Source organism: Falco rusticolus, chromosome 3, assembly GCF_015220075.1.
Source record: "Falco rusticolus isolate bFalRus1 chromosome 3, bFalRus1.pri, whole genome shotgun sequence".
In the NCBI taxonomy this organism is placed as follows: domain Eukaryota; kingdom Metazoa; phylum Chordata; class Aves; order Falconiformes; family Falconidae; genus Falco; species Falco rusticolus.
In genome coordinates, this window is record NC_051189.1 from 50,454,698 (window position 1) to 50,480,378 (window position 25,681).

At 40.8% G+C, this 25,681-nt stretch overlaps 1 protein-coding gene across 4 annotated transcripts in view; it reads right to left on the minus strand.

Moving 5' to 3' along the window:
* Positions 1 to 25,681, minus strand: part of SPIDR (scaffold protein involved in DNA repair) — a 209,370-nt gene that overhangs the window by 175,221 nt on the left and 8,468 nt on the right. For all 4 annotated transcript variants that reach the window (XM_037379017.1, XM_037379016.1, XM_037379019.1 and 1 more), the window contains exons 3-5: positions 25,357 to 25,435; positions 23,645 to 23,830; positions 20,720 to 20,877 (exon numbers count right to left, since the gene is read on the minus strand). In XM_037379017.1, the coding sequence (XP_037234914.1) occupies positions 20,720 to 20,877; positions 23,645 to 23,830; positions 25,357 to 25,435 (423 nt within the window). The remainder of the gene's footprint in view (positions 1 to 20,719; positions 20,878 to 23,644; positions 23,831 to 25,356; positions 25,436 to 25,681) is intronic.

Here is a 25,681-nt window from a genome sequence, read left to right on the forward strand (position 1 = left end):
TCTACTATTCTTTAAGTTTTTGCACACTTGATAATAGAGGGAAGAAAACATCATTGAAAATATACAAGAAAATTTTATCTTGCATCAACAGGACTACACAAGAACAACAAAATACAGATGAAGGTACGCTATAGAGCAATAAAACTACAAAACACCACATACAATAGTTTTATGGGAAAGAAGAATGGGAAAAAATTATTTTCTAGATTTCACACCATTTCCTTCCATCACCCCCACCCAATTTGGGTGAGGTAGGAAGCAAGAGAGGGCTTTGTTTCATTTAATTTTGCCCTGAAACATTCTTTAAGTAATTGCAAATGAGTGACACCTAGTGATGAATACAAATCTGATCATCCTCCACTCTCCCACACAGAGAAGATAAGCCAGCAAGCACCGACAGGTAACCCAGGAGTAGGTGTTGAATCATGGGAACCTGACACTACTATGTTTCTCTCCCTTAAGAGCCAAACATCAAGTGAGCCAAGACCTCGAAGCTTGGTGCACAGCTACAGAATAAAAATAAAATGGCTAACCCGTCCAAATAAGAGATAGTTAAAACAGATCTAAATCACAACCTGTAAATTCACTTCTCCATCCTCTTTAAAATTAATCGCCTCTCTCTGGAAACACCAAGTTTTCCCAGAGATCTCAGTCTTAATTAGAAATATATATCCCAGAAGCAAACGGGAAGAATGGGTTTCTCATCAAATACTAAAATATCAACAGTTGTCTTAGAGACCACTTAGTGATGTCTCTGGCATTGTAACTGCTATCCTGTTGTAAGGATTTTATGAGCATGTCAAAGACTCTTATTTTGCCAGTAGTTCCAAAATTATTGCTCACAGAGCAGTTACTGGAAGTGAAAGGGAGGGGATCTAGTGTGATTTCTGGTAGGGTTACAGGAAGGAAAAGTATGCTACTATGCAAAGTAGCAACAACACAGTCCCCTGAAAGGGAAGCTGCAATATAGAGACCAAGAAAACTGGTCTGACTTTTCAACACCAAGACAGGGACAATCCTGTACATGGGAAGCTTGCCCTAAATAAGGCATCTTAATACATTTTTAAGAGCAGTCCAAAGCTCCAGGGCTAAGACAGCAAAACACAAAATCCTGTAGGAAAGGGAAGTGATTAACCTAGCAGAGCCATTGCCACTTTCACGCGCTATGTGCCATTTCATCTATTTTGTCACGAGCATGATTTTGTCACTGGAACTTCAGAAGTCATTCCTGCTTTAAAGACACAAAGTATATACTATGATTAAAAGCAGTCACAAGGACAGGAATCAAAAAAAAATATCAGTGGGCAGAGAAAGGAAAACACTTGAACACATGCTACAGCTTGCAGACCTTGTTCTGCTCCGTAAATCCATGGCCATGTCCATTTCTCTCCTCACAGATTCATGCAAGGTCAGGTTGGGTTTTTTTTCTTAATCCTTCCGCAAACATCAAATTCAAAAGCCTGTAAAATTTGAAAACCCAAGCTCTTCAGAAAACTAACACAACAGAGCCACCTACCATGCAAAGGCAGGACTGACAGGGCTCAAGCAGCAAGAGCCGCCACCGAAACTTATTTGAATGAACTTGACCCAGGTTGGCAGCCAGCCAGCACCCTACGTCACCCTGTGACTTAACAGAACACAGTGTTCCTGGCACCTGCACAAAAATGTGTTGAAATCCACGCTGGAGAGAGAGAGGAAAAAAAGTCAGTGTATGTTTCAAATTAAAAAAGGAAAATGGTAATGAAAAGGTAATAAAACACAAAGGCAGCATTAGATATTTTTAAATGCATCCACTGCATTCTTCCCCTGATCCATTCATATCGTTTGGTGCTCCCGTGTGTACCAGAAGCTCGGCGCACAGGCAGTTCTCCCCAGGACAAGCCCTTCCCTATCCAAATCCAATCCCACATGCTCTCCCTCTCACCTCTATCTGTGTCCTACCTGGAAAATTCCAGTGCAGTGCTCAGCCAGGCAATGAGGGCAGACAGCGGCGCTGCGCCAGGGCTGCCCCTGACTCACTTCCGTGCCGAGCCCTCGCACGGAGGCGACACAGCGGGCACCTCATGCAATACTTCTACACGGAATGATCAGTTATAGAGTTATGTCATTCACAAATGGATTATGTTAACGCTCTGTCGTGAGATGAAAAGCAAACAAGCAGGAGGAAGACAAGCAAAACAAACCTAATGAACCATGAACTTGATGTCCTTCCTCCACATACTGTATGGCTATTGTCTCCCTTTTCTGCATTTTCTCCCTCTGGGACTCCCCTTCTTTCTCTCCAAAGCCTAGCCTCAAGTCCCTTTTCCCACTCTTCTCTCCCTATTGTCCTGTCCTCCTCTTCAGTGACTGATCAAGACATTTGACACCTGTAGGTGCAGGTTCAAAACCAGCTCACAGATACCGGCTTTCCCCAGTCACCTATTCAGGGCCCACACCTGCCGCCTGCAAGCTTCCAGCAAAACCTTCCAACCAGACTGTCAGCCACAGCAACAGGAAGATGGATCCAGTTTCATCCTCATTACCTTCTGCACACACATCCTCAGCCTAGCACGCAGTCCCTGCAGTTAAAGGGACATACAGGAGACAGTAATGCAAACATGCTCCCTACCTGGACAGCCCACTGAAGCTGCTTCCACCATTTCAGTGCAAACCTGAAAAGCCACATCAAATAGCTAACCCAGCATTCCACCACCCTTCACTCAACAGCTGAAAGATGACAACACTTTTGTCTAGTTACAGATTCTCTAATGAGACACGGAACACATGGATCTAGGAGATAATCCACAGCTCTGCCCAGTCTCTGCAACATGGGAAACCTGTGTTATATGTGAAAGGTGCACTGATTATTTTTCACCTCGACTTTTACATACTGCAAGCTGCTATTATGACTACAGAAATAAACTACGTGCTAACCAAAGAGACAATAAAACTCATATAGGAAGCAATTAGGCCCTTTTAGTAGTCCCTGTTTAGCATCACAGAATATAATTTCAAAATTTCTTTTCTTCCAACCAGAACTCTGCTTATGCCTTTTAAATTAAAATAGTATTACCCCCAATACTATAACACTGGGAAAAGTAAGTCTGCGTGCCAAGGATGGAAAAAAAAATAATGAGAAAGAAGTCGTGTGTCTGATGTTTTATAAAATATGTATTATTTTTTTTGACGCTCAAAATGCCATTTTCTGAGTAACTGCATCCTAAAGTAAAAAAAAAATAATCTAAGGAGATATCAAAAATACAATTCTTATACCACTTTCTTTTGCCTTTCTATGGGATACACCAAGAACACATTCACATATGGAAAACAACTCCACTTGTTCATCAGGACAAAGTAGAGGACGGGACTACTGGAAGACTGAATAATTTAAAAGCTCTCTATAAACAATTAACAATCATTTGACACAACATTTGATATAAGTGAAAATTTCCACAGAGCAAGAGAAACAGCAATGGAGATAATTTCTAATCTTGTAATTCTATGGTCAGGTTCCAGACCAAAGAGGCCACCTATAAATCAGCAGAGAGAAAGTGAATTCAGAGTTAAGTAACTTCAAGAAGAAAAAGAAATAAGAAATGTAATTCACATAAGAAATACACAGATTGCTGATGACACAGATGACAGGGAATTCATATCAAGACATGTAAATTTCCAATGACATGCCTTGACTTGATAGGTTATCTTTAAAATAAATATGATCTGCTCCTTCCGTAGGGTTTTTAACGAAGACATGCTGGCATTCACACCATATGCATCTAATGTCAGAGCAGTTACCTGCCCATTCCCCTCCAAGCACAGCCAGAAACACTACTCAAGCAGCAGAGATGGGGGGAAGATTTCACAGAAGAGGGAAGCTCTTCAGTAGTCCCATGTTTATAAAGGAGCTGACTGGGTTGTCAAGGAAAGAAAAATCCACAGTGATCTCCACACAACATGCTTTGAATACACACAAATTTGTCACAACATTACAGATGACTTCTCCACCAAACTTTGAAAGCCTGCCCCAGTACCCTCACCTCTCTCCTAATTGGGCTTGGCAAGGAGCACCAAGATACTGTTAAGTCTGTAAGTTTGCTTGAGAACCAGATCCACAGGTTGGAGAAGTTTTCTCGAGCCACTCCCAGCTGGATAGTGGGCAAACCACAGCGAGACTGCCAGAGCCTCCAAGGAGGGCAAAGTTGAGGGCAGGATGTGACACACTTACCACAGTCATGCAGGCTACTTGTCTTCCTGACACACAGGGTGGTTTACAGCCTCTAAGCAAATGCACAGGACTATTAGTTCATACAGGGTGAGATTAATTTTTTATTGTATTGTTAAAATATTCAGTAAGGTAGTTCGTTCTTACACCCTTCAAGACTGTGAACGGGATGTTAAAAAAAGAAAAAAAGAGTTGGGGTCTCTTACAATTAAAAGATAAAGCAAGAAGTCCTTATATTTTTGTAGCTGAACACAAAAGCCTGTAAGGCCTGTGCTCCATTGCCCTTCTTCTAAACCACCTCACCTCTCTGGAACATGAAATACTTCAGTTTGTTAAGCCCTGGAATATTTTCATTTGCGGTTTAGGGAATCTCAGGTGATTGGATGCAATTAGCTGCACCAGGTCCAAACCCAGAGTAACACATTCCCTGACTTTAGTACATACTGTTTAAATTAAATTTTCAATTGAAGCACATTATGTTTTTATTCAACATACAAAACAAAACCCCAATCCACCAATAATTTTCATGGTAAAGCCCCATTTTCAAAGCACGGTTGAATCCTGAACCACGAATGTGTCTCTAACCATCCAACTATATACATATGAAAGCAACCACGACAGCACACAACTATAGCTAGTTACGTACCTGCCAGGTGGCGGGAAAAATACATCTAGGTGAGAGGAATACTTTTATTTTCTTAAATACAACACTGTTTGTCAATTTAAAAGAAGGAAGATTATAACTGATGGGTCACCCTCCTTAAAAGCAAGTGTAAACAAGACATATACTGAAGAACAGCAATACCTTGTAAGCTACATTAATGTGTCAAGTTATTCATTTGAGATCTGGGTCATTTACTAATAAAGCAAAGAGCACTTACCGTCAGTAATGCTGCAGAACCTGACAATCTAACAATTTTGCCTACTTTCTACTCTCCCAGTTTTAAACATAGTTAAAATATCTGCTTAGAGGGTTAGAGAAAAGAATCTAGGACAGATCCATAACAACAGTAAGTCGTAAGTACAGAAGCTGCATAAAAACACGACTTCTGAGGAGCAGGAAGTGCAATAGCAAGTGAGAGATACAGTCACATCCATAGGTGATTAAAACCAGGATAAAGCCAGAATTAAGTCAGCATTGCATTTGAGCTTCTGCAATATTCATAGTCAAAGCATTTTAATTCTATTGCTGTTTTATAACACCTGATCCATCGGTCCTCATAACACTCTGGTCTGGAAATTTTATTACCAGATGAAAAGCACAGAAAACAGATGAAAGGAAAAAATGTCTAGCTACCTATGGAGCAACACAACAGGATTTACGTGATCTGTGGTTACAATAAATGCAGAGAGGCAGACAAACTGCACCTATCTGACTATGCAATAAAACTCAAGACCTTTCGATTTATTAAATGTAAGTTATTACTGTTTGCAGTGAAGGAGATGCTGTTAATTGCCACCTGCGTATGGCAACATACTTCTAGATACTTGTTTTTATTTTTACCAATTCAGCTTAGGGCTGGGGGGTGTGGTGTGCGCGCGGTTTTTTTCTTTTTTCAAAAGCCAGTGCAGGTTGATGTATTTTTCTAAAAACAAACACACACACTTGTTGTACTGACCACATTTTAACCACAGTAACAATGTCACACAATCCATCAGGCTTCTGGATTTTACAGTTTTAGAATGTTAAAACAGACTTGTACTCATACGTTACTTTAATAAAATTTCAAGTTGGTTTCTTCAGTCCTAATTTCATTCTCACTTTTTGTTAATTCCTTTATATCCGTAACTATTACCTTCTTCTCTTCAGTTTCATGCTTCCATTACATTATGCACTAGTTTGCCCTATTATGTCCTCTGTGTGTTTTTAAAGACTTTTATCAAGTATTGATTTTCCACAGTACAATTTCCTCTCTTTAGAACATTACATAGTTAAGCTCATAAAACCAAACAAAAGAATTCCTTTCTTTTTCCAGCATTGATTGTTTATATTTCTAAACACGCAAATAGTCTAGCTTTATCTAGAAAAAATTAAAGCATTATTCATTTTAGAAACCGAGCATACAGGGACTAACGCCTACCAGACAGATTGAGGCACCAGGTATGAAGTTTCAGTTTCACTAAATAGAAATAGCCTATCAGATTCACTCTGCGTTTTAGATGTAGACAGCAAACCAGAACTTCCTTTTGCTTTAATATCCCATAAACACTGGCATAATGCCACATAAGATAACATGCTAACCAGACTGGAAGCTGAGGACTTAAATGCACAATAAAACAGCAATTAAAAAAACTGTGGAGATCAAGGAAACAAGAGTAAGAACAGCAAGAACAAGTCAGGCCAGAGACGTGTTGAACTCAGCATTCTCTCTGGTACATAACCTATATGAGATGCATAAAGCCATAAAGCAAAGTAGTAGTACAAAGCAAGTGAATACTTCTTCCCTGATATACTCCTCCACATTGAAGTGATCTGCAACTCCAAAAGTTCCCAAGTAAGCAGCATTTGACTTATTAGTTTGATGGATTTTCTCCAGAAAAAAACCCTGTCCAATCACTTTTAAACCAAACCCTGTAGAGGTCTGGTAATTTAGAACTTCTCAGTACTTTTAATGTCAGCAAAGAAAGTAATCAGAAGGGACAACAGGTGGGTCACCAGCCATAGGTTTCCAGTCCAGCTGCCGTGGTTTGTGCAACACCTAAAGAAACCTCAGAAAAGTTAAGGAGTATTATGCTGAGACCTGTACCAAGAAACGCAAAAGGAAGCCGCAACCTCTGTTCAATGACTTTGTGCCAGCTCAAGAGCCTGAGCAATGAAGCGCATTTTAAGAAAGTCATAGTGCTGGAGGAAAAAAATACATTGAAAGATACTGTTCTTGCAGTTAAACCTTACAATACTACCAACACTTGGAGACCTCCATCAGAACATTTCATTCATTCATTCCAATTCATTCTAGTTCGTAAGAATACATAAGCTACATTATCAACTTTCTTCTTAAAAGTGGAGCATAGTGCTGCTAACAAGCAGATGGAAATTTTTTACAATCTACTGGCTGCAGATCTCAAAAATTAAAACCATTTGCTGTTCTTCCATTTAAAATATGCATGGTAACAAAGCAACAGAAATTAGCATTCAGTGGTCTCTTTAAATCATGCCTCCCTGCTTAAAATGTGAAAATAAACCACTACACATTATATCACCAGTAGTCTTACTTTTCTGGTGCTGCGATGACGATAAAGATCATGACTGAGTCAAAGCTGAATGATTGTCTATATTACTACTTTAGACTGTTCAGGGGGTCTGGAGCACACAAGGCCAATAGAAAACTTCCACCACCACTTTCGAAAATGCTTACAAATTAATTGATGGCAATTAAGAAATAGCTGAGTAGCATTAAAAAAACATGCAATTCACATGCAGAGAATTTTAAAAGTTTTGCTTCCTCACAACCAGATTTTTGAAGTCACGATCCAACAAGCAACTGCTGCATCAAACATGCAGAAATGCCAACCTGAGTATGCTCGAGGTAGCTGTGAAGTTATACATACAACAAAAAATTAGGTGGACTACTTTATAATAACATAGTACAGCTTCCCCTGCGCTCCCGCCCACCCCCCCCGATATCAATGTCATTCTTGTCTTCCAGAAGTGACTTGCACTGCGTAAGTGTGGCATAGAAGTTACATTGCCTTCCAATACTATATAAAATCACATTATACTTTTCCTTCCATCTTTTCCCCAATTCTTTCTTCCACTTAGCTTCCAACACAATGAACTATGATGATGTTTAACCAAAATATTTTACACTCATCATCCACAATGTGAACCAAGGAGATATATGCAACATTTTTCACTTAGACTCATATACAAAAGTGATTAATCAACTCAGCATCTTCATTATTAACAAAAATGATGCATTCACCTTTCTGGGTTTTTTTTGTTGTTGTTGTTGGGGTTTTTTTTAAACGTTGAAGAAAGAACCAGATATTCTCCTGGACCTGGTTTCTCCTCTGATCTAATTAGATTTAACAATCCATCAATATGTGTGTGAACCATTTACCTAAAATTGTAAAGCCATGTAAAAGCATTCTCTGCCCTGTTCTGATGCCCACTTAACTACTTTTTCTCTCACAACTCCCTCCTGTGGTTAGTGCTAAGTTTTTAACAATTAAATGCTCTTATAGAAAAGAAAAGCAATCACAGATTCTTTAAATTATAAGCAACGCAAGCCACAAGTGAAAAATAATGTAAGAAACTAGCTCTACTGTTTGCATGGGGGGGGGAAAAATGTGGAAAATGAGACTCAAGTGCATCTAAAGGTTAGCAAGTAGATGGGGATAATTAATCCTCCTGCTTTTTTTACTTGTTTCTTGTAAAAACACTGACTTCGTTATTGTTGAAACTGACAATCTTCTCTGCTGTCCAGCTCATTGCTTTTTAGGCATATGACAGTGGCAATTATTTCCTATTTTATTTCCGCATCCTAAAGTTATACTCTTTGAAAAATCTACATAACCTGGTATTTTTTAATCCAAACTTTCTCCACAAACTGTGTGCTGGTTAAACCACAAAACTATGTAAAAGAATAAAACATTTTGTTTCCTCACCTCCTCCTCCAATAACTACAGGCTAAGGCTGATGACAAATTCTCTTAGTGCAAGGACTGCCTTCACCCTTCCTTTCTAAATCAGTAAATAAACACCATACAAAACCCCTTATATCCTCCCAACACACCACAAGTATCTCACATTATAAGGAGGATCCTGTTGAGTCCTGCACAGGATGAACACATTAGCCAAAGCTCACCATTGGTGAAGCTTCCTGGTATACAGCTATATAATCTGGTTTTACAAGCAGCTCTGTAAAACTGTTACATTACTGTCTGTGATATTGTCAATTCTTTTCCCTGTACATGCCTGCAAAGGACAGAGCAAAAGACATATGATGCTTTATCTACAACTGCCACAACTAAAAGGTCTTCTTTTTGTCTTAAACACATAATGCATTATTAGATTGGGGAATCCATCCTTGCCAAACGTCTGGAGACCATGAACATAAGTTGGTTCAGAAAGGGACTGAGCTAGCTACTGAAGGATAAAATTCACAATTAAGTCTCTCAGACTTAATAATCTCAATATAACTTCTGGCTCAGAAAACACCTAAACTGCAAGAGATTCTCCTTCTTCCACTGCACAACATTTAACAGTCTTACACTTTTCTCCCCTACACTATTGTAATTCAGGACCCGAGCTAGATAAACCTTCTATATAACAATTCTGCGTCATCAGTTTATGAATAACACTTTGTTTTATTACTTTAGCATTATGGACCCATTTCCAGTTTCAGCCCTCACCATTATACACTCATGCATTCACATACATGCCCTGAAATGGAGCTGCAATTAACTTTCTTTCTGCTGTAAGCAGGGTAAGTATCATGGATTTACACTATTTATACCGCTAGTTATACAGAATCTTTTGGAATGGGAGAAGTGCCTCATATCCCAGACAAATCACTTCATTACTGGAACATACCAGATTCACAACGAAACTCAGCAACACCATTTTTTTTTTTTTAATTTCACAGTGCTTAGATGTACTTCAACAAATGCTTATTTTTTTAAAAAAGATAACTATAGTGCTTTTCAATTTGTCATAAAAATGAAAGATTTCAATTAAAAAAATAAAAAACAAACAAAAACCAACTTCGCTTTGCACTTCTCCCTCATGCAATCAAGCAAGTTAAAGAAACTTAGCCTGTGAAGCCTGTCACCAGCTCACTTCAGGGAAACTAAATGCTTCTCTAGAAAAGTCTGGCTACAGCCATCAATCCTCTACAAAATCTGCACCATCTCAAAGGCTCCTCTCCATCCCTATGCCTGTTCAGAAAGCTTTATTAAAAACACGAGGTAAGCATGAAGTAGACTACATGAAAAAACACTCTGCAGAAGCCACACAGAGCAGCAGGTGGCAGAGAACTAGAGCTACAAAGGGTATCCCCTGCATTGCACCAAGTGGACATCCATTTGCAACGTCACTTTTTGGTATGTGACTTGTCAATTACTCTGCAGAGAAAGCACCGAGGGTGGTGACGGAAAGAGGACAGAATTCATACACACTGAAAAGCCCACAGCACGCAAACATGAGTATAGCTGTAGAGGAATCTACCAAGGATCATTCTAGCACCCTGACTTTTGTCTCCAATAATGATTAGTGCCAGATGTTCAGGGAAGAGTTTAAAACAGGACAAGCATGTGGCAATGCTGCCACAGAACAGTCTCCCTGATTCCAGTTTGTGGTTTCAACTAGAGGCAAGATCTTTGCATCTAATCCTTAACAGATTTGTCTTCGGTGAGTTGGTCCCACTAGTTTTGAACCCATGTCATCTTTCAGCATCCGTATCATCCTGTGGCAAGGAGCTCTGCAGCTCATATGGTGCGATGAATAAACTACTTTTTAATGTTGAACAGACCTGCTACTTCCACTTGATGTCTCCTAGCTCTATACAATATCTAGTCATTTTGTTTACTACTTCTATTTGTGATTCACGGGTTTCTTTCATGTCCTCTCCACAGCAACCTCTTTTTGAGGCTGAAGGTTTCTATTCTAAAGAAGTTTTCTCATGCAGAAAACATCCCATGTATCTGACTACTTTTACCAACTTGATCTGAAGCTTTTCTCATTTCATCCCACATTATTTTTTGTGAATGGGAGGACCAAAACTGCTATCCCTAAGTACAGTTGATGCGCAAACTTAATGGATTTTTAAAGTTGCAGTGTGTTTGGCAGCATTTGAGAGTATTTAAATCCCAACAAAAACATCAGCCCTTCTCATCCATGACTATTTTATGTCAGGATGAAGCTGCTCTGCCCATCCATCATGTTTGCCTTCACAAGCAAGACAGTCCCAACCTACTTTTCTCACTTAGCGTCAATGATCCTTTTCCCACGCGCAAGGTGTCAAGCCATCTACAAAATACCAATGAGTCATTCTTCCCAGAAGCATCAGGCTTCCCAGCAGCCCCACCAGGATCCCTAACAAAGGGAGAACAAGGCTTTCCTCCAACGGCATAACAATGAGAAGAATACAGGTAGAGAAACAAGAGTCGTTGTGTGCAGAACACTGGAGGCTGCCACAACAGCACTGCACTGGCGAGACACCTTACATGAGAAGCTGCCACAGCCACCATTTCTGAAGAGTTGCAACCAGATGAGAGTACTTGGTGGTACAGAGCTAAGTAGTTATATTAGGCAAGAGCGAACATGAGCTGGTGAACTGAGACCAAGCAATAACCAGGTAAGGGTGAATGGGGACAAGCAAGTGAAATAGTGACCATGCCGGCAAGAGGAGACAGTGTGGGAGGAGAATGACTGGGACTGAGTCAAAAAGTATGTCACTGTGTTGGGACTGAACACTGAATCAATAGTCAGGTGCAACAGCTACTGCATGTGTCCAGGAAGTGGGAATAATAAAGCTGGGCTGAAGTTGTCAGTAGTGGAAGAGAGGTATCACATGGAGTAACAACTGATGAGCATATTGCCAGAGACACCAAGGACAAAGACAAAAGTATCCAGTAGTCAAGACTGCTGCACTGGTCTGAAGGCAAACAGGGATAGAGAGGGTGGGGGGAGCAGGGATAAGTATAGGAGCAGGGTTGTATGCAGTTGGCATATACGTGACAGTATGCCAACAGATTCCTGCAGAACAGGCAAAATTCTCTTTAACGTGTTACAATTAGAGTTACAGACCATCTCCACAGAAAGGGTTAATCAGTCACCAGGGTTATTAGTCTGGAATGTAAGTGTCCTGATAATTCAGATTTACAAATCTTTTGTTATCACCTACAGATGATTCAGAGGTTTGTATAGAAACTGTTTATCACAAAGCAACACCAACAAAACATGACACAGACCCTGCCAAACTGGATATGAGACACATATTTTACCCCACCCCAGTCCCATCTCATTGTCCCCAAGAAAGCCAATCTCTTCGCCCAACAAAAGTTCCCACCTCCAAATTTCTTAAGCTTTACTATAAACATTCTCAGTTTTATTCCATTTGTTCTGCCCCCATTTACTCCTCTGTTACCTATCCAACACACTTCTGCATTGCAATGGAAGCCAGGAATAAATGTCCTGTTCCCCATACCATACCAATAAACTGCATTCTCTCTAAGGAAAAATACAGTGGCATGACTTAAAAAAACCCCCACAAAACAAAAAACCCACATAGCTGCCCTCTTCCATGCAAAAAGCACAGATATACAGGATCTTCATCCATTAAAGACAGGGAGAAACACACTGGAAAAACCTCAGGGGGTTTTAATAACCCCAAGGTTAGTATAGAATAGTTTCTAAACTTTGGTCTTCTCTTGTTTTCTAAGGCATTCTAAATTTATTTCCAGATCTTCACAGTTCAGTAGATTCTACAAAGACCCAGTATACAAGAACCCTTACCACAAAAGGAACAGTTCTGTTTCAGTGAAGAGGGATCAGAAACTCCTAAGATGATGAACCCTACAGGGATAGTTGGATGATTTTGGTACATCTCATGCTTTATTTGTTCCACCAGGAACTGGATGACCTTGAACATTTAAATATTTTATTTTCACTTAATAGCCATTCTATAAGCAGTATTACACATTTGGTTTTTTTTCCAAGTTAGCCATGTGTATGTCTGTCTTGTCTTGCTGCCACAAACCCCTAGACCAGTGAGGTTCACTTGTGAAAAGGTGCAAGCTGCAACTACACTAGGTACCTTAAAAGGACAAGAAATGTTTTCACCACTGGATGCAACAAACATGCCTGGTAGTGAAAGAGCATTTTACTTCCTCTCATATATTCAGGCCTTCACCTGACATAATGAACTGTCATGATGGGGGACAGAACCAGCCACTACAAAGATCATAAAATTATTTTTAAAACAAAGTGACAACCTACGAGAAAGACAGAACCAAAGGCTTTTAGAGAATTCAAGCCTTTAGCCAATCTACTCTGTTCAGGTCTCCTAAATACTGTGGTTGTGGAAATCACATTTAACAGAACATGAAATGATTAAGACTGGTCCCATGTATTCCACTAAAACTCCTCTTCCACCATTTCCTTCAAAAAGAATTTCAAACAAATTCAAACCAATCTCTCCTCCAATTTGGCCTCAAGAGTCCTGAGACAGTTTGGAGGATAAAGTTAGACAAATCAAAACTCAGCAGCTTTTTCACTGTCCTCACAGCTCTTCAGAGAACACAAAACTATTAGCAAATTATTCATAATGGCGAACGACAGAGCACCTCATCACACGTAGGAAAACAAGACAAAAGCCTTCAACTTCTTATTAATGTTAATTCCTCTGGTTTTATCCTTTCTCTCCTTTCAGAGGAGACTACTGCACTCCCAGCACTGCACGTTCTGCTCATTCCTGTAGCCTCTGTTGTTGTAGCACCAGGCAGGCTACCAACAAGAGACAGATGACACCCTCTTTCTTTGCTTCAGCTCTTGAGACAGAGGTCAGGGCCCTGACAGGGCAAACATACTGCTTTGCTTCTCCCTAGTACCCCTGAAGACCTTCCGTGGTGCTGTGAAGAGCACCACACTGCAGAGAAGTGCCAGACTGAGGAAAAGCAGATGCCTCACGCAGCCGCAGGAGAACTAACACAGGCCACTTGAATCTTGTTCAAAACACCAGGCAAATGTGGGGAGGAGGAGGGGAAGACAGCAAAGAGGGGGGCATTCGATACATGGATGCTGAGATAGCAATGCTGTCAGCTGCACTTAAATATGTTGCTCTCCAGAGCTGTGCAAGAAAGAATATGGGGCTCAGATGAAGCTTTAAGTTAAACAAAGCAGAGGGGCTGGATTAGCATGCACAAACAACCCGGTGCTTCAAACAACGTAAAGATACAGTCTGAGAATGACAGCACAAGGCAGCAAGATCTAAAGTCTGTTTATGTCACTGAGAGAGCTCCTGCAATCCATCAGATTTTGTACACCCAGAGTGTGGTACACAGGAGTCTGTTATACGTAGTTAATAAGACATCCAGGAATTTCACAGACTAGGCACAAAGAAGTACAGTGACCTCAGTGACACTCTGGATCCCCTACAAGAGCACACTCTCATACATGCAAGCACCTGTATGACAACTGTGATCCAAGACACTACCTTCAAAATGGGCACCACACACTTGCAACATTTTTACACCACCAAAAAGACACTTAATGAGCGTCAAGACACTCATATGACTGACAACAGTCTTGAGAAGGATAATGAGCCAATTCAGCTAACCCTAGGAGATCTGAACTCCTGTCTCAGAACTATAAAGAAAAATCTTCCCAGGGTACTTTAAACTATCAAAGCAAGGCTGAACTAGTATCTGCAATCCTGATTTAAAATTCATGGCATCATTGTTTAACTGGAGGCTTAAGAGAAGCTAGTTATAATACAGATAGCCACAGCTCACCCAGAAACATGCTGATAAGCTATTCTGATAATCTGAGCAAATCATGGAAACAAAGCTGAGAGGGGAGCTATTGTCTGTGACCATGGACAAAAGTTTCAAGGCTTCATTTCTGGATCAGAAGATGCAGACGTCCCTGCAAATGGGATGCAGCGGAAAGCAGCTGGTACACAAATTCAGCTTTGTCTTGTAGTTCAGGTATAAATCATTCCACCTGACTGACATGAATGCAAAAGGCATCTGTTTCTGTACTGCTACTGACTTGCAGTCTTAGGATTAATAGGTCTGACCTAAAAAGCCTGCCTGAAGAGCCCTGCTGTAAGAGACATGTTCTACACAGAAAAGTAAGGTTCCTTTTTTGGGGGAGACAGGGAGGAGAGAGGCACGGGAGCAAGAAGGATGTTGCCCAGACCGGTTATGCTGCCTCCATCCTTGGAGTTTTCAAAGATCCAACTAGATAAAGCACTAAGCAACCTTGAATGACCTTGAACCTCAGCCTCCTTTGTGCATGTTGAACTGCAGACATTTTGAAGTCCCTTCCAATGTGAATTATTCCCTGAAGTACACATTTAGAAATAATAGTAAGTTTGTAGGTATTCTTGTATATATTGTAATAAACTTCCTTCGGTAATGGACTGACAAAAATAAGTGCTTGCAGTAACATGGCTGTATCATCGCCCTTTATCAGTGTAATGTCATCAGGCTGACAGGATGACACAAATCCCATTTGCCATAATAATGATTCCCTACATTGAGCTAGCCTCTTAAATTCTCTTACACAACTATAGTTCTAGACTCAATTCTCATCACCAAGCCAATGATAGTTATTATTACTATCATAATGGATCAAGAGAACAAGGACATAAAAGCAGGCCCAGAAATAACAGCAAAATCTTGGCTTACTCATCTTCTAAGTGATCTCTTCAGAATTTCATTAGGTATGTTAAATTCCCCTCAATGTAATACACAGAACGACAGAGTGGGGATTTTTTTAAAAGCAAAATTAAGGCAGTAATAAATCCATGAACCAAGCAATTGAGGGAACCTTATTTTGACAGATGAGAAGGCCTCAGGTGAAAGACATACACCTACATACATCCACGTACAGGAACAACTTCTCAAATAGCATGTTCTTTACTCTGGGAAAACCCAAAAATTAACCTTTTGTACAACATGACAATTTTTGCACAAGACTCAACAACATCACATCAGATCACCCACTGTCAGGGCACGCAGACCGTAACAAAACAAAGCACTGAAAACACAGTGGTGATCCATTTAACAAAGTTTTGAAACATAAAATACGGCAATTCTCTTTTTCAGTTGTCTATCATCATACAACAAGATACTTTAGGGATATTACCATTCTATATGTATTTAAAGGAAACAAGCTCTTATCCATGTGGATTTTTGATAAATATTCAGCCAAATTAGAAGTTAAGATCAACTGACAAGCTTATTAGTGTGCTCTGCAATAAAAAGTGTCTGTGATAAACAGTTAAGCTTTATTAATGTTGCATAGCGAGTACAGAACACTACCTTAATTCCTACACATTAGCAATATAAAGGGCAAAAACTTCTCATACCACTCTAAGATAAATCTCACTTGCCTTACATATAAAGCAAGCAAATCTGGCTACCCATCAGAAACTGCTAAGTAGATTTAACACACAGGACAAAAAGAAAAGACCATACTCTATAGGATACCAAAATCATATACTCCATAAAAATGCTGGCCTACTTTAAGGGATTAAATTACAGAAGATATTTTAAGGAGGGATCTGAGTACAGAAGATGATGCTACTCGGTGCGCAGGGCCAGAGAAAGTCCCCAGTTTATGAGGTAATACAGCAGGAGACATAAATCCACCTACAAGACCACTAGGTTTCATTTAATCCCTAGCATTAAAACATTTAGAAGCTGAAAATAATTCAGAGATGAAGAATTCTTATAAAATATGGATCTTCAGCCCACCAGACAAGGTCTCTGCACAAGTCTGGCAAAGAGCAGTCATTACCAATGCATAAAAATATGTTAGATCAACTTTGAGGTGATTACATGGTGCTCTTCTGGAAAACATGTATACCAAAAAAATTAACATTAATGGTTAATCTTTGTTTTAGCATCATAGTCTCCAAGAAAAAGGAGAGCGACGTATCCACCATAGGCAACTGAAAGCAGAGGAACTCTCAGAATAAAACCATCTGGGATCAGACCTTGCCAGATCTTTGTCCTGCATCACCTTAAGCAAAAATTCAACCAGTTATAGGTCAAAGGAAAGTTAATTAAAAAAATAACTCTCCCATCCCCTAAAAATATACAAAGGAAAGCATGACTATGTCATATCTTGCACATGTTTTCTTCAAAAATTCTGGATTGAACCGAACCCAAAAACTAGCTAACAGCTGCTCACCACAAGACCAGCTTCAACTTGCCTTCCTCATTATCCTCTATCAAGCAGCTTTACATGTCAGAGATGACTAGTTGATAGGAAAGACACAGCACAAGGACTTGGAACACGAACTGAATCGGGACTGTAGCTTCACACCCTACAGATAAGCAGGAGTTTAATCTTTATACCAAAAACAACACACAAAGTCTTTCTGCATAGTTAATTATCAATGAATAGAAGTAATTTTCAAATTAGATGTATTGGTGTATAAAGGGAGAAGAAAAGCCATGAAGTTATTAAACTTTTGAGATTTCCCATTAGAAACTTAGTACACTCCTATCATGGGTAAATACTACCATAAAGATATTCTGGCAGCAATCCTAAGCCTCCAGAACCTCTTGGTATTTGGCATATTTTGAAGTGGGGTAAAATAAACTTCATGGTCTTTTGATTATCCACACACTCTATTAGGTTCCAGAGGTTTAGTAAATACCACAAAAATTATGATATATCAACATTAGGCTTTTTTTCCTTCCCCCACCATGAAACAGGCCACAAAATTAACAGGCCTTTTTAAGGTACACTCACACAGCAAATGACCTCCTATAGTGAACACTGCTTTTCTATTCTCTCTTAGAAACTTCTCAAACATCTTGCCTGTAATTTTTTTTCTAGGAAAACAGCATATCCCAAGTAAAGAAAAACAAAGACTGTAACAGACACCACAATCACTGGGGATTTACCCTCCTGCAAGCACCAGATTCTCAGAAGAAAGTTTACTGGTGAGGCTGACCACCCATGAAAATTCCCACAGCGTGGCACTCCAACGGGGAAGAGGGAAGGGAAAATCTGAAAAAGCATCCTCAGATTCCAAACATACCCACATCTTTTCTGGTAACTATTCTGGTTAGGGTTAAAAACTTTTTATTACAGTATGGTTGCATCAAAAAAGCCCTTTCACGAGCACCATTTACTAATAAAAGTGTGTCTCATAATGTTTATCCAACTCTCCATCTACACTGGGGTAAGTCATTCTGCTATAATAAAAGCAGAACAACTTACTGCTTGCATAAAACTCAGTTTTGCTTTACAGAATCACAGAATGGTCAGGGTTGGAAGGGACCTCTAGAGATCATCTAGGCCAGCCCCTGCTAAAGCAGGTTCTCCTACAGCAGGTTGCACAGGATTGCCTCCAGGCGATGTGTCCAGAGAAGGAGACTTGCACAGCCTCCCTGGGCGGCCTGTGCCAGGGCTCTGTCACTCTCAAGGTAAAGAAGTTCTTCCTCATACTCAGATGGAGCTGCCTGTGCTGCAGTTCGTGCCTGTTGCCCCTTGTCCTGTCGCTGGGCATCACTGAAAAGAGCCTGGCCCCATCCTCTTGACACTCACCCTTAAAATATTTGTATGCATTGATACGATCCCCTGTTAGCCTCCTCTTCTCCAGGCTGAACAGCCCCAGCTCCCTCAGCCTTTCCTCACAAGGGAGATGCTCCAGACCCCTCATCATCTTTGTAACCCTCTGCTGGGCCCTCTCCAGTAGTTCCCTGTCTCTCCTGAACTGGGGAGCCCAGAACTGGACACAGCACTCCAGATGGGGCCTCACCTGGGCAGAGCAGAGGGGGAGGACAACCTCCCTCCATCCTGGCCATGCTCCTCCTGATGCACCCCAGGATCCCGTTGGCCTCCTTGGCCACCAGGGCACACTGCTGGCCCGTGGACAACTAGTTTTCCCAGGTTTATGCACAGCATGGTCTCTTCTGACACTGCCACACAGGACTCGGGCCATTTTAAAGCAATTCTTCATAAACTTGAAGAATACTTGAGTAACCGTTGCTGAACTCTCAACTACAGCTGTTAAACTGCTACTGACACCCACGTGAGGTGGCCGAAAGCTGGGCGGCACGCGGTGCCATAGCAGCCGGCATGCTGCCACACGTGATGTCCAGACCCACTTTCTTCACGCTGCGGCCCCAGCAAGGCAGCAGGACCCTGCTACGGGGCCGATTCACTGGGAAACTGGAGGCTGCTCTTCCTTTGCGAGCAAAACTCACTGCCATACTCCATCCATACTCTCACACTAATTTTACTAAAGAATCGATACCTAAATTTAAATGAATTTTAGTAAGGCTTTAATCCAGCTCGGTAACAGCTTTCCCCTGCCCAAGCCCGGCCCGTTTCCCTCCCCCTCCCGCAGGGGTGGCACAGCTTCAGCCTGCGCGCCTGGCCGGGCCCGTGCCCGCCGCCCTCCCAGCGCCCGGCGGCCGGGCCGGATCGGCACGGGAGGCCGGGGCCGCGCAGACCGGGCCTGCGGCGCCCCCTGCCGGCGGCCCGCGGGAACGCCTGGCCGCAGCCCCGGAAGCCCAGCGCCGCCCAGCGGAACGGCTCGGTGCGGCGCGGCCCGGCCCGGCGGCGGGAGGCGGTGCGTGTCCCCAGCGGGCCGCGCCGGCAGCCAAGCCTCGCCGCGCCCCGGCCCCCTGCCAGCGCTCCGCCACCAGCCCCGCGCCCAGCTGAACTTTCCCCAGCTGCCCGCCGGCCGCTGCCCCACGCCCCCTCGCTGGGCTCCTCCGAGAAGGGTCAGAGTCCTCCCAGGCCGCCTCCGGCCCAGGCGGCCCCGGCCCCCCCGCTCCACCCGCGGGTGCCGCCCCGGCCCCCCCGGCCCCGGCAGCGCTGCAGGCGCGGGGTGGCGGGGGAGGCTCCTGCGGGTGCAGCCAGCCTCCAGCACCAGGGTTAAACGTTAACTTTGCGCAGGATCCTGCCACATCTGGAGCCTCTTAATACAAGTCATTTCACTGTAAGACACTAAGCAAAGATCAACATTTCTGCCACGTATTCTGTACTTGATACTGCACGCCGTCTTTAGAAATAAAGCTTTTTTTTTTTTTCTGTAGAAAATAAAAGTGCCAAATCTTGGCTGTTCAGATTCAGCATTTACTGCTGTCCCTTTCCTGAGCTCTGCAATCCTCATCGCTGAAAAGGGAGCCCTGTAATGATCCCCTTACCTCACAACTGCTCTCAGAACATGGTCTATTCACTACACCTGGATTTTATATAGCTAAGGTCTCAAAGTGCTGAAGAGAAATAGGTTAACAGCCTCACCCACCACATTGCAGAAAATTTGTTTGATTGACATCAACTTGCTACAGGCATCCAGGGGTTGTAGAGAATCCAGATCATCACATCTCTGGTGAGAAACCTACCCACTTGATCACTTTCTGCACAAACATTGAATCACAAATTCCATTTAAACATAAGCACAAGCTTGTTTACTGCAAGGGCGACCAAGGACCTACACAGGTAGCCCAGAGAAACTGTTGAGTCTCCATCCTTGGAGATACTCAAAACCCAACCAGGCACAGCCCTGAGCAACCAGTTCCAGATGAACATGCTTTGAGCAGAAGGGTTTGACTAGACAGTGTCCAGAGATGCCTTCCCACTCCAGTCATCCCATGATTCAGTGACAACTCTACCAAGCTATACATGTGGGGCACTGCTTGGTTTTGAGGTTTGGCAGTCAGAGAAAACACCTTGAAAAATTCTTATGTACAGAATTCCTTCTGAAGAGATAAGCAAAATGCTCACATTTCTCTGAATTAAATGCAATCAAATATGAATATGCTCCATAATTATAGTAGAAGCTTTTTTTCTCCCCTTAAACTTGAAACAGTTTCTCACCTTACAGAGTTCATCATTCTCCTCTTTGACAAGCAGAGAATTAAAATTTGTGCAAGAGTCCGAGTCTGATATCTCCAGCGAGCTATCATCTTTTTCTGATCCGTCACACCAATCAGTGGAATCACTATCCTTCTCCCAATCAATGAACTCCAATTCATCTAAAACAAAATATTTGTAAGAAGAGTTATTATAATCAGCATGTATTATTCATAAGCATGAAGTCAGAGTAATAGTACAGTTATCCCAAATTTGGGAAAACCAAAATGTTATTTTTCATGTATGTTCAACTGATCTTTATGTTTAACTCTTTTGTAATCCTGTCCCTCACAAAAGCTAAATCCTACTAGCAGACAATATCTGTGAAAATATAAAAACTACATACAAAAAATAGATTTCAAAGGCACTGCCTGGAAAAAGGCAATATATTTAAATGTTTAGGTAGGTAAGTATTTTCTAGTTTTGTTATTATTTTTCCTAGGGTTTAGTTAGGTAGGGTTTATTTTGCCCAGTCGTGTTGGATTTTCCAAGTGTACTCATTTAGAATTAACTACTCTAAGCAAATATCTCACAGTGAGCTGGAACAGCTGAAAATTTGGTGTAAGTTAACATCTGCTATTAGTGGTAACCCTCACAGAGAAATGAAAAAGCTAGTCAAAATGGTCACCTCCTAAAACACCACGGCTAAACACACAGGTCTGCAAATCGAACCTCTAAACACATCAGAGGATTGTTTAGGATAAATTAATAGAAACAGGCAAAAAAGAGACAATTTTTTCCAAAAAATTCCACAAAAAAATTACAATAAATTAAGAGATGCTGAACAAGATGCAGAACTGTTCTTCCACCATCCTTATAACCAGATGGTATTTAATGCAACTCCAGAAGTCCACTCACACCTCCAAGGATCTCCTGAAGGCAATGGAAGCCTGAGCTGCCACAGCAGCCTCACCACCCTTCAGGTCCAAGTGCCACAGGGTACTGAGAGGAAAAATCTCATCATATTTTGTATAAATGAGCATGTTTAGAGGAGGAGGGATGAAAGCTTTTTTGGTTTTGCTTTTGTACATGTCAAATTTCTGACATTGAAAGAATCATGTATGGGGAGAGGCAGCAGAGAAAGGAGGCACCTCCAGAACGTGCTAGGCATCCACACAGATCTGTGGAACTGTAGCAGTACCTTCCGGACTTGGCAGTGCTACTGTAGTCCAAATCACTAGTTCTCTTCATCAAACTTCTAAACTCTGAAGTCACCCAGAGAAATAAACACACAGCTCTGGTGTTGCCTGCTTTTTCACACACATGAATGTATTTCTGTCTATCTATGAGAAAGCTTCATAGGAAATTTTAAACACAGACATTGGTAACCAAGTAATGGGTCTCTTGAAGCTGTGTGACAAGCTGCACGTAACTTGTGACAGCAGTATAAATTCCTTAACAACATACAAGACTATCAAGTTTTATCTTGTCACCCTCAAGTACTAACACTCAGCCCTCTGAAGGTGAACTTCACATGGAAGGCCATGTCACTTAAAAATACTTTTTCGGCTATTGTCGCCACACTTACAATTGTGCCTATATATGCACACACAGAGATATACATACACAATACTATAACTAGCGTGTAGGATGTTTACTTGAAAAAGCATGCAAATTACAGTTCTTTTACTCCCTATTGCTTTCAATATATTTTTGGGTTTAGAAGAAAACCAGGAGATAACTAGACTCCCTCAGTAACTTCAAGCAGATACATAATGCATCAGGGTTTCTTCATTTGCACAGAGCAACCAAATTTTGCTGTCTCAGAAGAGTAGAAATAAGTCTGTGGATATTCTCTTTTTTTTTTTTTACAAAAAAAAAAAAGATAATTACAGATGAAAACCTGCAGAATATACTTGCAGGAGACAAGTGCAATAGAGTATTAGTGGCAGGTTAAAAGATTCCTGGTGAGCATTAGATTGCAATCTAGAAAATGGCCAGTCCTTCCATTCGAAAAAGAAGGAAAGAAAATCACTCGAAATTACGAAAGATTACTATCGGATATGTCAATGACAGCGTTAAATCAATGACAAAAATATGGATGAGATGAGGAAAATTTTGCATTTTTGTTGTAAACCTATGGAGCACGTTTAACCAGGGTGGCAACCAAAACAAGAAGTAAATCAGTCAGTCTATTTCCTCACAGTGGTGTCTGAACACTTTGCTAGACATCAGGGTGTGAAGTTTAGCTGTAATACTTCAGATATAGCCGAACTATTACAAAGCTAACCTGATTTATTTTTCACATTGAAATTACTTCCTAACAATATCCTAACTAATACTTATATAAGAGTACATATGTCAAGATTTTTCTGTCTTCAGCTGCACTTTTTAATCAATTTCTCTCCCCTCTGTCATCCCCTGCTCCATCAATTAGCAAGCAAGAACTAAAAACAAAACCCATGGTTGTTCACACAATACAGCTAAAAGGGGAAATGAGGAATACTGTGTACAGAAACAAAAACTCACGCCACAGCGTAATGCTATCTGCCGCTGCAAAGTCTGCCACATTAGTCAGTAGATGCAAATAGCGATATCACCAGTCAAACAGGGTGGGCAGAGAAAGCTGTTCACAACCTCACTCTGTATCACAGCACAGAGAAGGAAATGGTACAAAGAAACTATAATATATTAAAATGAACTGACATGCCTTTACTCTGTGTTGTACAAACTGCCAAACTATACTCCTTTACGCCAAGGTTTAAAATTTTTGTACATAATTTATACGAAGAACTTATTCTACACTCAGATGAAACTGATGAAAGAAGTGATTTAACCAAAATAGGATTAGATCATGTCATTTTGTCAGAATGATCTCAGAGTATTTTCATTACAGCATTTGAAGCTGAGAGAAGGTTTCTTGACAAATCTGCTTGCATTTGAACTTACCTTCACTACTTCTGTCCTCTAACAATAAATCATGTCTGCTAGGTGACTCATCTATTTTGGAAGCATGACCTTTTTTGCTGTGTGACCTTGGAATCAATGTTTTCTTTTCATCACCTGAAAAATCACTGCCACTAGAGGTCCATATTATGTCCTCAGCTTCCTTAGAGCTTTCAGCGGCAGCAGATCCTATTAAAAAGAATTGTAAAGTGTTAAGATTGTTACAGAAATGTAATTTTGTTGAATTTTAAATTCTTAAAAATTAAACTATACTATTTTTTAACTGGAAAAAACATTACCAATTCTGTCACCAGGCTTCAGAGTTTAATACTGGAGTATTAACTCACACCTATTTCTTATACATGCATGCATTATTTTCATTTTGGTTCTCCACAATAAATGCTAACAATTCTTTTTATACAAGGAGGCTATCGTTCTGTCCTTTGGCCGAGTAAGAACAAGTAATGGCTGTCTGACATACAGCCCTCTACACAGCCCTCCTAATGCTCTCACACATGCTCTTTTAAAATGGTAAGTGGTTTAAATAAAGACTGTCCTTAGAATTCTGGGATTGGGCTTTCTTTGACTTTATACAATGAATAATAAACAAATAAAAGTATTCCATCAGTAGAGATTACTTTCCAGTCTTATCCCAAGAGAAAAAAAAAATTCAACTTTTCAGGAGTAACAAAGAACAGCTGGCGCGTTTTTGAAGGGAGACATTTAAATTCCAAATACCTTTCTCCATAATTTTTCATAACAAAAGCAAGAGGAAAAGGATTAATACTTAACATGGAGCACACAGAATTAGCAACCATAGGAAGGCAGAACTTCCATTTCCTACCACTATCTAAAGCTTATTAGGTAAATGGGAAGTCAGACAATTACTGGGGGTTTGGAATTAGGCAGGAGGGCCCAGAAGAGAAACATAACCACATCTCCTCCTGCAACACAGAGTTTTAGGGTTGGTTTTTTTCAGAAATCTAGAAAGGTGTGATTTTTGAACCCTAAAAGGTACTCAAAAGGTGCCCAGCAGGTCACCTACTTCACCCCAACAGAAGCAGCACAACTGCTGAAGCAAGTAGAAATACAAAGACTGAAGAAACTACTGCCCCCTCTTTCTTTCCTTTCCTCTGGACTCAAAAAGAGAAAGAACTGGAATGAGTCAGTAAGTCCTCCTCCTGTTTATTATGCCTAGAGTTCTTTTTTTTAAAAATCACAAAATTAAACAGACTCAGGTACATACAGAAGACTGTGAAAGCAGGATGTTGGCAAAATTCTGTTTTTCTATCTATTGCTCTTAGAAAATACATATTTTCTCTCATGCCTGCTTGTCTGTCTCTAGCATTAGAGTAAATAATTTTACCCTCTAACTAGGCATCTAAGAGTTGCTTTACATTCCCTCCTCTTAAATATGTGGAGAATTTAAATATCCTCTTCCTGCTAGAACACACACTATAGACAGCATTGGTGATGCTTCTTTCACCTGTTCAAGACCAATAGCTGAAGCTTTGCAGAATGTTATTTGTGGCACTCTAGGTGAACAGAGGAGCCCAATCACAATAGCATCACAACTGTGTCTCTTATCAAAATTAGCTTCTGATGACAATAACAGAAGAAAGCAATCAGTATTTTGAGCCAGCTTCTACCTTGATAAAGGGCAAAACAAAGTGGCAATCTGCTGACAATGCTAACATGAAATAGTTATAACGTACCCGCTGCGCTTTCAGCAGATGTTAACAGTGGTCCAAGATGCTTCTTAATCCTGGATTTCTTACCAGTAGGTCTCAAGGACTATATTAAAAAAAGACAGATTCAATCACCAAGACATTAAAGGCAGTTTTAACATTTAGTAATACACTCAAAACTACTGTTTTGAGTACACCACAACTTAGTAGCACAATTTCAATTTAGTTTTTCTATCTTCTACTAGACTGCAGTATAACGAATAAGGTAATAAAGCATGAGAATAGTAACATAAAAGCTTAATTTTCATTGTTTTGGGAAACATAAACTTACTGTAACTATGACAGGAATCAC